The 13,734-nt window shown below is 43.3% G+C and overlaps 1 protein-coding gene across 2 annotated transcripts; it reads left to right on the top strand.

Moving 5' to 3' along the window:
* The first annotated feature begins 2,026 nt into the window (after positions 1-2,026).
* On the top strand, positions 2,027-13,353 carry A4GNT (alpha-1,4-N-acetylglucosaminyltransferase). 2 transcript variants are annotated; one of them, XM_013982052.3, is made up of 3 exons: positions 2,027-2,135; positions 5,184-5,618; positions 8,237-13,353. In XM_013982052.3, the coding sequence occupies exons 2-3, from the start codon at positions 5,211-5,213 to the stop codon at positions 8,849-8,851; spliced, it is 1,023 nt and encodes a 340-aa protein (XP_013837506.1). In that variant the 5' UTR covers positions 2,027-2,135; positions 5,184-5,210; the 3' UTR covers positions 8,852-13,353. The 2 variants fall into 2 exon arrangements, with proteins under 2 accessions (XP_013837506.1, XP_003358616.1); XM_003358568.5 differs by lacking the exon at positions 2,027-2,135 and adding an exon at positions 2,848-2,898.
* The last annotated feature ends 381 nt before the right edge of the window (positions 13,354-13,734 follow it).

Raw genomic sequence — 13,734 nt, 5'->3', positions numbered from 1 at the left:
GCTACACCAATGCAAATTTCCTAAGGTCTCACTGCTCAGCAACAATTACCCAGGCTCCACAATCCAATGGATTGACTAGATCTGGTTTACATTATAATGCAGGAAGTAAGAACTCTCTCTCAGGAAGCAGAAACTCCTAGGAAAGTAGACATTATCTGGATGCATATGTGACTGTCACCAGCATATTCAGACCCATCCATTGCTCAAAGATAAATAGCTCTGGGTACATCTCTACTCAGGTATCTACATAGAGACTCCTAGGGTTGCTTGACTGGCTGGAGAAGGCCTGAGATTTGATGATGAAGATATCTGCAGAAATTCTGAACTGAATTAATGTCATGGAGGGTCAAAGGGCAGGGACATTCCTTAAGTCACATGTAGGAGAAGCTGTGGGTAGGTCCAGGGTAAAGGTACTGATGAAAGCTATGGTCTCAGGGTTCAGGGTGTCCTACAGCCTATCCTTGAGCCTCTAGGGATCTGTGGAGCTCAGGTTAGGAGCTATTTCTGTGGTACCTGCAGCACAAACAGAAAGTGTGGGAGTTCCCTAGTGGCCTAGTGGTTAAGGGTTTGGCAATGTCACTGCTGTGGCCTGGGTTTGATCCCAGGCCTGGGACTTTCCTCGTGCCATGGGAGCAGCAAAAGACGAAGAAGAAAATTAGTGTGGTACAGGCCAGAGGCAGAAGAAAGGGAGGCAGAAAGAAGGGAAGGCAGTTCTGCTCTGAAAACTGGGGCGGTGGGGGGGAAGCTGAAAGGATTGGGGGCCCTGGGATGTCCCTGGTAGAGTGGCTCAGATGACAGGAGGCCTTGGAAAGACTCAGCAAGGACATCAGGCTGTGAACGTAAAAGGCCCCAGGCCCCAGTGGCTGATGCTGGCTTCTGCATACATCTCATCAGCTCTCACATGTGGAGCTGAGGATGTCTGCCTCAACACTGTTCACTGGAAAATAGATTTCATTTCATCTGAAAACAACAACAACATAATGTGTGTCACCAGGGAGTCCATGCCATCTAGAGTAATAGTATTCTATTTTTCTCCTCTTATCCTTGGTAGAAAGTAGGATTGTTTCTTTGGCTTATAGAGCCCTTTCATCTTCACGGTGAGCCTGAGGTCAGTGATATTCCGCTTTTGTACAGGGGAGCTGAGGCTCTAGGCAGTTTCAGCACTTGCCCTGGTAACTTTGGCCTATGATGGGTACAGGGATGACTTCAAGCTCCGTGCTCTTTTCGTCATACCATCTACTTGGTTCTTGGCCAGACAGGCCCTATTTTTTGGACTTAGGGTTTCACTGCATGACTAATGCTCACTTTCAGCCTGTGACAAAGACCACCAACTCCTTCACTGCTCTCTGTCTCGACCACTTGTTCAAAGGTGTTGGCCATTGTGCAAGCAGCTGGAGGCACCAGGACACATGACCCAACTGAAATGCAGGCACTTCCCACAAACTCTATTTGTGGGACAGTATCACTCCCACAAATGGAGTCCTCTAGTTACCCAGAGGGGGACCAAGAGCTCTGCTTCCCCAACCCTCCATAAGGAAAGAACAACCAGTCTATCCAGTGCTAGGGAATCTTGGAAAGATGCTGAGGTAGCCTGACCCTAGAATTGACAAGGTCCAGAGAAGAAATTCAGCTCCAAAAGGAAGAGGTGTGTGTCTGTGGAGACCCAAAGAGCTGAATCTGGGGAGCCTTGAGCACATAGAAAACAAGAAGCCAACAACGAGTGGGACAGCTTTACTTCCCTTGCTGGAGCTGCTGCTAGATCAGAATCCAGTTTGCTCAGGAGGGAACCTCTCTGTTAACACCAGAGCATTCAGGGGGAACTTGAATGTGGATACCTTGTTCATGGCTGAGAGAAGGCTCTGGATGAAGACAGAGCAGAGGATAGCTCAGAAGAGGAGAACTAAGTTTGCATGTCAGGGGTGATGGGGAACAGACCACAGGAGAGTGACTCTATCTTGGGAGGTGCAGGGATTACCTCATCGGTGGAGGGTGGTGACGTTGACTTTGTGAGCCTGGGAGGAAACTCAGAAGCCACGAGGCGGACCTCAAGGCAAAGTGATCCTTCCTGAAATCACTGTAACTGAAGCTGGGGAATCAATTTTTGTTCCTGATCACCAGACCCTTGGACTACTGAGGTTTGGCCATTACCTACTTATTTGTGGTGACGCATTTTCTTTTCTTTTCTCTTTCTTTCTTTTTCCTTTTTTTTTTTTTTTTTTGCTTTTTAAAGGCCACACCTGCAAGATATGGGGTTGAATCAGAGCTGCAGCCACCAGCCTATGCCACAGCCACAGCAAACGAAGGATCTGAGCTGCATCTGTGATCTTCACCACAGCTGATGGCAACACCAGATCCTTAATCCACTGAGCAAGGCCAGGGATTGACCCCATATCCTCCTGGATACTAGTCAGGCTTGTAATCTGCTGAGCCACAACAGGAGCTTCTCTTTTCTTTCAACAAAATCTTTTATTGGCAAAGCTTGGGAAAACTGGCAGGATTGTCTGGTGAAGAAACTTCCCCAAGTCTGGCTGTGATTTCAACTGAAGCCAAACTGCTCAGATGCATGCTTTGTTGGCTCCAGGATTATGTTATGATATAGATTTCTCCAGGTGAAACCATTGCTTTATAACCCTCCTGACAAGCCCACTAACAGGGGCTTGTGAAAAATCATGTGAACCCCTTTAGATATGCAAGATTCTGTGTTTGGGGCAACTTAGTAAAGGGAGGAGCTTCCTAGGAACTTACTGTGTTTCGCGTTAATCTTCTGCCAATGATTTACTTCCTTCAGTGTTGTTGAATTGGGAGATTGGGTGGTGATTTTTCAGAAAGTGTAGCAGGAAAAAACTTGTCATTGCTAAAATCGCTGGTATCAACTAACTGCAAATTTCTGGCTGGAAGGTAAGCTCTAATTTATTGGATTGGTATTTTCTAAAGGAGTTACATGGAATGCAAAAAAACCAAAAAAACCAAAAAAACAAAAACCACACACAAAAAAACCCCCACTGATGAATGGAGATCTCTGCTGTCCTGGAATTGCTGGAATAGAACCTTCAACTAATGCTGAAGGAGAGAGAGGTACTGCAGATAACTGCTCAGAGCCTGGGCTTTTGGGGACTGGTAGACCCAAGTTAAAGTCATCGTTCTGCCAACTAATCTGGGCAAGGTATTTAACTCTAACCTTCAGTTTTCTTCTTCTTAGTTCTATTAGTTTTGAGGTAAGTTATCTTGAATTTTCTATGTAAGCAATCATAATTTCTACAACTAGTCATATTTTTGCCTCTCCCTTTCTAACATTCATAATAGAAATTCTTTTCTCTTGTTTCATTGCATTGGTTAGACTTAGAGAATGATAGTGAAGAGTAAGAATGATCATGGACAGCCATCTATTCTTGGTCTTAATGGGGATGTTTTAAATGCTTCACATAAAGCACGATAATTGCTATGTTCTGGTAGACATTGTTCATCAGCTTAAGAAAGTTTTCTTATGCTTTTTAAAAATCATGAACAAATGTCAAATTTTACCTTGTTCTTGTAATATATTAAGCCAAAGTGATCATACAGTTTTGTTCTGTAATCTGTTAAAACAATGCATTTCATTAATAATCTTCCTATTCATTATTTTCCTGTTGAGAATTATTCTTAAATTCCTCAGAAAAGCCCTTATCAAGGCACTAACATTGCCGGTTTTGATTTGATCATATTCTATTTAGAATTTTAACAATCAAAGCTTATAATTATTAGGGAAATGCAAATCAAAACCACAGTGAGATATCACCTCACACTTATCAGAATGGCTAGCATCAGGAGTTCCCTTTGTGGCTCAGCAGTTAATGAATCTGACTAGCATCCATGAGGATGCAGGTTCGATTCCTGGCCTTTCTCAGTGGGTTAAAGATCCGGTGTTGCTGTGAGCTGTGGTATAGGTCGAAGACTTGGCTCGGATCCTGCATTGCTGTAGCTGTAGTGTAGGCCAGCAGCTACAGCTCCAATTCAATCCCTAGCCTGGGAACCTCCATAGGCCGCTGGTGCAGCCCTAAAAAAAAAAAAAAAAAAAAAAAAAAGAATGGCTAACATCAAACAATCTACAAATAACAAATGTTGGCGAGGAGTGGAGAATAGGGTAGCCTCCCTCATACACTGTTAGTGGGAACGTAAATAGGTGCAGCCACTGTGGAAAACAGCACAGAAGTCCCTCAAAAAACTAAAAATAGAATTACCATATGATTCAGCAACTCTATTCTTTAGTACATATACCCAAAGAAAACATAAACACTGACTTGAAAAGACACATGCACCCCAATGTACATAGCAGCACTATTTATAATAGGCAAGATATGAAAGCAACACAAGTGTCTGTCAACAGATGAACGGATAAAGAAGATGTGGTGTATAAAAAATATGTATATATATATTATGGAATTATTACTCAGCCATAAAAATAATGAAATTTTGCCATCTGCAGCAAGGTGGATGGACCTAGAGAATATTATGCTTAGTGAGATGTCAGAGAGGCACAAATACTGTATGATGTCACTTAGATGGAGAATGTAGAAAATAGTACAAGTGAATGCATATGCAAAACTGAACCAGACTCACAAATATAGAAAACAAACTGGTGGGTGCCAAAGATAGGGTATTAAGTCTACTAAGTATAAAACTGATAAGCAACAAGGATGTATTATATAGCAAGGGAATTATAGCCATTATTCTGTAATAACTTTTAATGGATGTAGTCTATAAAAATAATGAATCACCATGTCGTACACCTGAAACTAATCTAATATTAAAAATCAAATAGGAGTTCCCATTGTGGCTCAGCAGAAATGAATCTGACTAGTATCCATAAGGATGCAGGTTCGATCCCTGGCCTCGCTCAATGGGTTAAGGATCCGGCATTGCCATGAGCTGTGGTGCAGGTCACAGACATGGCTCAGATCTGGCATTGCTGTGGCTGTGGTATAGGTTGGCAGCTGTAGCTCGGATTCAACCCCTAGCCTGGGAACCTCCATATGCCGTGAGTGCAGCCCTAAAAAAAGCAAAAAAAAAAACAAAAACAAAAACACAACTATACTTGAATTAAAAAAAAATTTAAGCTTGGAAGTGATATTCATGTATCAGCTTCTTGCATGCTATCTTTATAAGGTTTTATGAATATGAGTTTTAATTAACAGTGTTGATTTTAGGGAGCAGTCCAGGAGAGAGTAGTAGACATGCTGATGAAGCTCCAGCTCTCCCTGTTGATCGTCCTTCTTGCCTGTGGCTTCCTCTACCAGTTCACCCTGAAGTCCAGCTGCCTCTTTCCCTTCCTGCTTCCCTACAAGTCCCAGCAGGGGCTGGAAGCCCTCCTGGGCCATGGGCGCAGCATCGTGTTCCTAGAGACCTCTGAGAGAACAGAGCCATCACCGCTGGTCTCCTGTGCTGTAGAGTCTGCGGCCAAGGTTTACCCTGAGCAGCCTGTGCTGTTGCTTTTGAAGGGTCTCACCAATTCCACGCAGCTGCTCTCAAACTCCACGTCCCCAGCCCTTTCCCTCCTCTCAGCCATAGACAATGTTTTCCTCTTCCCTTTGGATATGAAAAGCTTGTTTGAAGACACACCGTTGTTTTCCTGGTACACTCGAGTAAGTATTCAGAGAAACTTAGAATGTCAGTGTGGGACCACAGAAAATGGGCCCAATCTAGTCATTTTACAGATGGGTACACTGAGGGTAAAGACTGAGTGTCAGAAATGGGACTAGAACCCAGATCCTTTGCCTCTTGCATGGCCTTCTTTCTACAGTGCTGAGTCCTGACTCAAGGAAACAGGAGAGAATTTAGGCTTATCTTTACCCTGGTGCCTTTTGCTTTCAGTTTATTTCTTAGGATTTCTTGAGACTATTCTTAATCGAATGTTCCTATATCTTTTCTAGGTATATAGACCGTTCCTTTTTCACTGACAGTTTAACTCCATCTATGTTAAACTTTTGTTTTTTGTTTTTGTTTTGCACCTGAGGGGGGAAATTAGGAAATACTTAACTTGAAAATGATGTAAATAGAAAATTCATGAAGAGGGAGTTCCCTGGTGGCCTGGTGGTTAAGGAGCTCGTTGTCACTGCTGTGGTGCGGGTCTGATTCCTGGCCGGGTAACTTCTGCATGCAGCCACAAATAAATAAATAAATAAGCTACATTTATTCAAAAAAAAAAAAAAGAAAATTCATGAAGGATCAGGTGGAGTGCTGCTACAGGAGACTGGTTTACATTGAGATATGATCAAGAAACTCCTGGGGCTTTTAGGAAATTTGCAATTTCATGTGAAATCTCTTTCTATCTCTCACACTAAAGGACATGGCTCAGATTCTATGTTGCCGTGGCTGTGGCTGGCAGCTGTAGCTCTGATTCAACCCCTAGCCTGAGATCCTCCAGGTGCCGTGGATGTGGCCCTAAAAAGCCAAAAAAAAAAAAAAAATTAGTGTTCCATTTGGGAGCACTGGCATTTATAATGGTTTACTTTTATTCATTTCAAAGTCATTTTCTGTTTTTGCTCACATTTCAGCATTTTCAGTCATCTTCGACTCCTCTGTCTCCTGCTCCATATCCAATCCATCAGCAAATCCTGACCAGCTTTATCTTTACCATGTGCCCAGAATCTGACCACTTCTCTTATCTTCTCTGCTATAACCCAGGTCCAAGCCACCATCATCTCCTGCCTGGATTATTCTGACTGCTTCTGAACTTGCCTCTTTGCTTCTGCTCTTCCCCCTGCCCTAAACTGTTTTCCACAGCACAGCCAGTGTGACCCCTACCCCCATCACATTTCCTACCCCTCTCCCTCCACTACTCTGCACTGCTGTTGTCCTGTTCCTGCACATAGTGAGTGCCCTCCTGCCCCAGGGCTCTTGTACTTGCTGTTCCCTCTACCTAGAACCCTTTTCTGAGAACCAGCATCGTTCACCCACCCACTTCATCCAAGGTTCTGCTCAAACCCAAGATAAGATAGTGCTCCAACCCGCCCCCTTCAGAGCCCCCTTGACTGGCTTTTTTCCTTCATAGTCCTTATAAATATTCAACATATGATATATTTATTTGTTTATTGTCTATCTCCTGCCAGTAAAGATTTTTGTCTGTTTACTGCTACATCCTCAACAGCTGTAACAGAGCTGGTTGAGGGAGTTCTTATCGTGGCTCAGTGGTATCCATGAGGATGTGGGTTTGATCCCTGGTCTTGCCCAGCGGGTTAAGGATCTGGTGTTGCCGTGAACTGTGGTGTAGGTTGCAGGTGTGGCTTGGATCCTTCATTGCTGTGGCTGTGGCTAGGCCATCAGCTGCAGCTCTGATTCACCCCTGAGCCTGGGAACTTCCATTTGCTGTGGGTTGGCCCTAAAAAGACCAAAACAAAAACCAAAAACCAAAACTCAAAAACAAACAAACAAAAAGTCAGAGCTGGGTGACTAGTAAGTAAGCTTTCAATGAATATTATTAAAGGAATTAATTAGTGGATGAAGGCAAGGATGCATTTTAAGAGTCTTTTGCTAATTTCTCAAAGAGCATAGATATTAATCTGTTCTACAGTTTCCTAGTTTATTTTTTCCTTTATCAGTTCTCAGCATTTTTAGGACTTAAAAATTTTTTTTCTTCACGGTTTCATAGTTGTGGTTAAGTTCCATCCCGCTGAAAGTGACTCATACAGTTCACTGTGAAATTCCTCCTGGGTTTCTTTTTTATCTTTGCCTGCTTTAATTTTTTTTTTTTTAGCTTTTTAGGGCCACACCCTCATCATATGGAGGTTCCCAGGCTAGGGGTTGAGTCGGAGCTGCAGCTGCTGGCCTATACCACAGTCACAGCAATGTAGATTCTGAGCCATGTCTGTGACCTACACCACAGCTCATGGCAACACCAGATCCTTAACCCACTGAGCGAGGCCAAGGATAGAACCTGCATCCTCATGGATGCTAGTCACATTCGTTAACCACTGAGCCACGAGGGGAACTCCCTGCTTTAATTTTTTTTAAAAAACAATTTCATGAAATCTTTAAAAGCTGCTAAACCTTTCCCACTGATACTGACTGCCACAAACTTTTTACTTAAAGGCAACATTTTTGGTTGGAGGTAATTTTAGTAAATTTGCAAAATTGGGCTTTTGGCAGACAGATTTTTGGGAAGTTGGCTTGCTTCCTCTAGAGCTACCGGGGGCCTGGCCTCCCATTGTGACCCCCCTCCCTCTTCCCCTACTTGGGGGCTGATTTGCATCTGCTCCTGCAGATCAACAGCAGTGCAGAGAGAAACTGGCTCTACGTCAGCTCAGATGCATCCCGCCTGGCCATCATCTGGAAGTATGGCGGTGTCTACATGGACAGCGATGTCATCTCCATCAGACCCATCCCTGAAGAGAACTTTCTAGCTGCACAGGAGTCTCAGTTCTCTAGTAACGGGGTGTTTGGATTCCTTCCCCACCACCCTTTCCTGTGGCAGTGCATGGAAAACTTTGTGGAAAATTACAATTCGGATATTTGGGGTCACCAGGGTCCCTACTTGATGACAAGGATTTTGAGAGTATGGTGTAAACTCAGAGACTTCCAGGAGGTGAGCGACCTCAGGTGTATGAACCTGTCTTTCCTACACCCCCAAAGATTTTATCCCATCTCATACCCAGCGTGGAAGCGCTACTACGAAGTCTGGGACACAGAGCCGAGCTTCAATGACTCCTACGCCCTGCATCTGTGGAACCACATGAACCGCGAAGGGAGGGCTGTGATTAGAGGAAGCAATACACTAGTGGAAAACCTCTACCGTAAGTACTGTCCCAGGACTTACAGGGACCTGCTTCAAGGTCCAGAGGAGTCGGTGACTTGGGAGTGGGATCCAGGTAACAAATAGAGGCAACACTGGGTTGCTGCTGCTATATTGTGGAACTGGCCACTTCCTGGAGTGCCAGACTTTCGCCTGATCTCCACTTTCCCCATGGGTGTGGAGGCTTACCCACGTATCAGTCACAGTTACAAGTTTCCACATCATTTTATGGAAAAACTATTAGAACTAAGAAATGCATTCAGTAAAGTTACAGAATCAATACATAAAAATCAGCTGCATTTCTAACAACTAATCCTGGAACTATCAGAAAGAAAACATTCTTATTGACAACTGCATCAAAAAGAACAGAACACCTGGTAATTAATTTAACCAAGGGTATGAAAGAAAACCTGCACATTGTGAGTTCCCGTCATGGCTCAGCAGAAAGGAATCTGACTAGCATCCAAGAGGACACAGGTTCGATCCCTGGCCTTGCTCAGTGGGTTAAGAATCCGGTGTTGCCATGAGCTGTGGTGTAGGTAGTAGACTCCGCTCAGATCCCAAGTTGCTGCTACAGCTGCAGTAGTCCAATTTGACCCCTAGCCTGGGAACCTCCACATGCCTCGGGTGTGGCCCTAAAAAGACACACACAAAAAAAAAAAAAAAAAAAAAAAGGAAAAGAAAACCTGCAAACCTGCATTGAAAACCTTAGGATGTTGATGAAGAAACTGAAGATACAATAGAAAAGTATCACATGCTCATGGACTGGGAGGATATATGGTAAAAATGTCCACTCTACCCAAAACAATGTCCACATTGAAAGCAATCCTTACCAAAATTCCAATGACATTTTTCAGAGAAAGAGCAAAGCATCCTAATATTTGTGTGGAACAACAAAGGACCAGGAATAGCCAAAGCAATCCTCAGAAAAGAGAATAGGCTGGAGGATCTCCCTCCTTGACTTCAAATTATATTAGGAAGCTACCATAATCAAACAATGGGTGGTCCTGGCACAAAAACAGACACACGGACCAGAGGAGCAGAACAGAGAGCCCAGAAATAAACTCACACCGATGTGGTCAGTAAATTTACGATAAAATGGCCAAGAACATACAACGGGGAAAGGACAGTCCCTGCAATAAAGGGTGCAGGGAAAACTGGATACCACACACCAAAGAATGACACTGGACTTCGGCTACGTGGCCCACAGCACGGACCAAAACTCCAGTTTCCCACATCAAGCCCTTCCTCTCCTGGGTTGTCTGCTGACAGACCACCCTCCCGCCCAAGTCAATAGGACACAGGTAGTTTCTCCCCACTTTTCCTCACTTCTCTTCACCTCTCCCTCACCTTTTTCTCTCCCGACTGGCCCCCCTCAGAGGGTCCTGAAGAAACTGCACTCCTGTCCACATGGTCGCAGACCCGTGTTGTCCTGAAGCTGAAACCGCAGCAGGTCCTAAGGAGACCGAGCACTGACATCACTGACGTCGCCCTTCAGTGTCCGGAAGCCGAGACCCCAGTAGAGCCCAAGGAGGCGGAGCTTCTGGCAAGGGCACGGGGCTGAAACTTCTCTCGAGCCCGGGGTCATAGAGGAGGGCTCAGCGCCCCCTGCAGGCAGTGGGGGAAGTGCAGACTGCGCCTGTCAGGACAGGCTTTCTATGTGCAATAGAAAAATCCCACAGACCATTGGTGTATAAAATATAGACATCTATTTCCTCATCCCGTAAAAGTAACCTGAAGGCAGGCAACTCAGGGTGCTATGGTCACTGCGGTCATCAGGGACCTCAGCTTCTTGTATCTTTCTTGTATGCTTGTCATCTTTAGTAGCTGCAGCCATGGTCCATATGGCGCCTTGATCTCCAGCCCATCACTTCTGTATTTCAGGAGCAGGATGAAGTTTTATTTTATGAAAACTTCCTGCCAGTACCATACACCTATTCCCCTTACATCTCATTGACCAAAATTCACCTGCAAGAGAGGCTGGAACATTTAAAGAAGAGAAAATAAATGTTAGGATAGGGAGCTAACAGTTTTGCTACATGTTAAATTTACTTCTGTGAGATTAATTACAAGACCTGTTAGAGAACTGACTGGGGAATAAAGAGACTTGATTTCTAATCCTGAATTTGATATTCATTAACACAGTCAATAATATTAATTGAGCCCCTTCTGTGTGCCAAGCACTGATTTAGATGCTGAACAAAGCTGAATCAGCAGACGAGGTCCTGTCTTAAGTCAGCTGGGCTTCAATAACAAATACTATGCACTGAGTGGCTTATAAACAACAAGAATTTGTTTGTCACAATTCTGGAGGCTGGAAGTCCAAGATCAGGGTGCCAGCATGGTTGGGTTCTAGTGAGGATTCTATTCTGAGTGGCAGATGACACCCTTCTTGTTGAATCCTCATGTAGTGGAAAAGGCCAAGGGAGCTCTCTGGGGTCGCTTTTGTAGGGGAACTAATCCCATCCAAGAGGCTTCCACCCTCATGACCTAATTACCTCCCCAAAAGCCCCACTTCCTGATGCCATCACTTTGAGGGGTAGGATTTCAACATATGATTTTTGGGGGGATACAATCATTCAGTCCACTGCAGGTCCCTAGTACTCAGCATCCTAATGACTGGTCACGTCCTCCCACACTATACCCTCCTCCCCTCCCCAGGGGGTCTGCTATTTCCTACTCTACCCCAGTTGGCTTATAAAAGCAAATTACAAATTTAATTTTAAAAACTTATAATTAGAGTTCAGAGTTCCCATTGTGGCTCAGCAGTAATGAACCTGACTAGTATCCATGAGGACATGGATGGTTTCGATCCCTGGCCTTGCTCAGTGGGTTAAGGGATCCAGCGTTGCCGTGAGCTGTGGTGTAGGTCACAGACACAGCTTGTATCTGAAATGTTGCTGTGGCTGTGGCATACGCTGGTGGCTGCAGCTCCAATTTGACCCCTAGCCTGGGAACTTTCATATGCCAAGGGTGGGGCACTAAAAAAGAAAGAAAGAAAGAAAAAAAAAACTGTTTCCCTTTCTACTGTCACATAAAATTTTACCTCTTCTTTCTAGGAAGTATGAGAATTAATATTTCTTCTACAAATATCCATCAGCCAAGATTTTCTAGGACTTTCCTTTTGGTTGTTGCTTTATGGGAAATGTATTTTGTTTCTTTCTCCAAGTATAAAATTATGATGCCTTTTCAGACTCCATCCACCTATCCCCTTTCATTCTGATATTTCCTAGTTTGAGAACCCTGCTCTGACTTTTTTATTAAAAAAATACTCACAAATTGGGAGTTCCCGGTAGTTTGGTGATTAGAACTCAGCGCTTTCCCTGCTGTGGCCGGGGTTCAGTCCCTGGTCTGGGAACTGAGATCCCACATCAAGGCGCAGTGACTAGAAGTAAATAAATAAATAAAAATAATAAAATTTGATTTCTAACATTTAAAAACTACTCACAAGTCATGTCTCCTGCCCAAGTCATGCCTCCTGCCCCAGCTTTATTTATTCCCAGCTACTTGCTCTTTATTCTTAGGTCCAGTCTGACACCAGAGTGAGACTTTAGGGCTGCTGCTATTCCCTATGGCTGCCCGCTGACCTGTGTCCCCAAACCCCTGATGGTTTTCGGCTCACCTGAGTGTCTCCACAGATGAGGATTCCTAGGGCAAGACTTCTGAGGGGAAGCAGAGTCACACCCAATAAATCTCATTTCCATAGCTGGAGAATGCATGACAAATGGTTCTCCAACTAACAGTTCCAATCACTGGGGTTTTGAAGGATATTTCCAGTACTTCAAAAAAATATATGAACTGTTTTATGATGGGACCGCAGAGGTCAACCTGAAGTTACATTTCTTTATGTTGGGCTGTAATTATATGAACTCACTGTAGCAATACTGATAATCTGAAGTTTAGAGGGAGTTTTACATGGCAGTAAAATTTTTTTATTAATAAAATGTAGAGAATAAGCTAATAATGTATTATTTAATAAATGCAGTTTGTTTAGTGGAAAGGAATATTTCAAAACTCAGTGGTGATGGAAAAAATTACATAGACTAAAAAATACATGCTTTTTAAAAAGTACTAGGGATGTAATGTACAACATGATGCGTATAGCTAACACTGCTATGTGATATAAAGAATGTTGTTAAGAGGGTAAATTCTATGAGTTCTCATGACCAGGAGATTTTTTTTCTTTTTTCTTTCTTTTTACTGTATCTGTATGAGAAGATGGAAGTTAGCTGAACCTACTGTGGTTTATCATTTCACAATATATGTAAAACAAATCATCATGATGTATCCCTTAAACTTAGACAATGATGTATGACAGTTATTTCTCAATAAAGCTGGGAAGAAACCATAGTGGTAAGAGGGATATTGGGTAAAGTAAGAGAGTAGTGAGTAGTAAAAAGTATGGGATTCCTGGGATTCCAAATGACCCTGGATTCTTTCTGACCTTTGATGAGTCTATGCTACTTGTTTATGTCATGATACATTTCGAAAACAGGCCATCTGGTGTTTTCCCCTATGTTATTTTTTTCAAATCCCACAGTCATTCTTAGAAATTCAAACAATAAAATTATATGGAGCAAAAAGTGAAAGTGTTTCTTGTATCACTGTCAAATTTTGAATGTGCCTCTCACTTTTCTCTGCATATACACCCATGCTATTTATTTATTTATTTATTGCTTTTTAGTGCTGCCTACATCACAACTCATGGCAACGCCAGATCCTTAACTCACTGATCGAGGCCAGGGATAGAAACTTCAACCTCATGGTTCCTCGTTGGATTCATTTACGCTGAGCCATGACAGGAATGCCTACCCATGTTATTTATAAGCAGTTTTGGCCATAAGCCTTCCACTCTGATACATATTATTATGTCAGTTGTTTTCAAGTTTAACAATAAATATGCCTTGGAGAATCTTTTCCATTATCATACCAAGATATATTCTTCATAGGAGCTGCAGAATGTTTCATCA

The sequence above is a fragment of the Sus scrofa genome, chromosome 13 (genome assembly GCF_054392235.1).
Source record: "Sus scrofa isolate SSC_HxYL_T2T_F1_AM1 chromosome 13, Sscrofa_HxYL_maternal_Yorkshire_Landrace_v2.0, whole genome shotgun sequence".
Taxonomy (NCBI): domain Eukaryota; kingdom Metazoa; phylum Chordata; class Mammalia; order Artiodactyla; family Suidae; genus Sus; species Sus scrofa.
The sequence above is the reverse complement of the archived record's forward strand: the minus strand, read 5'-3'. Positions and strand labels throughout refer to the sequence as shown.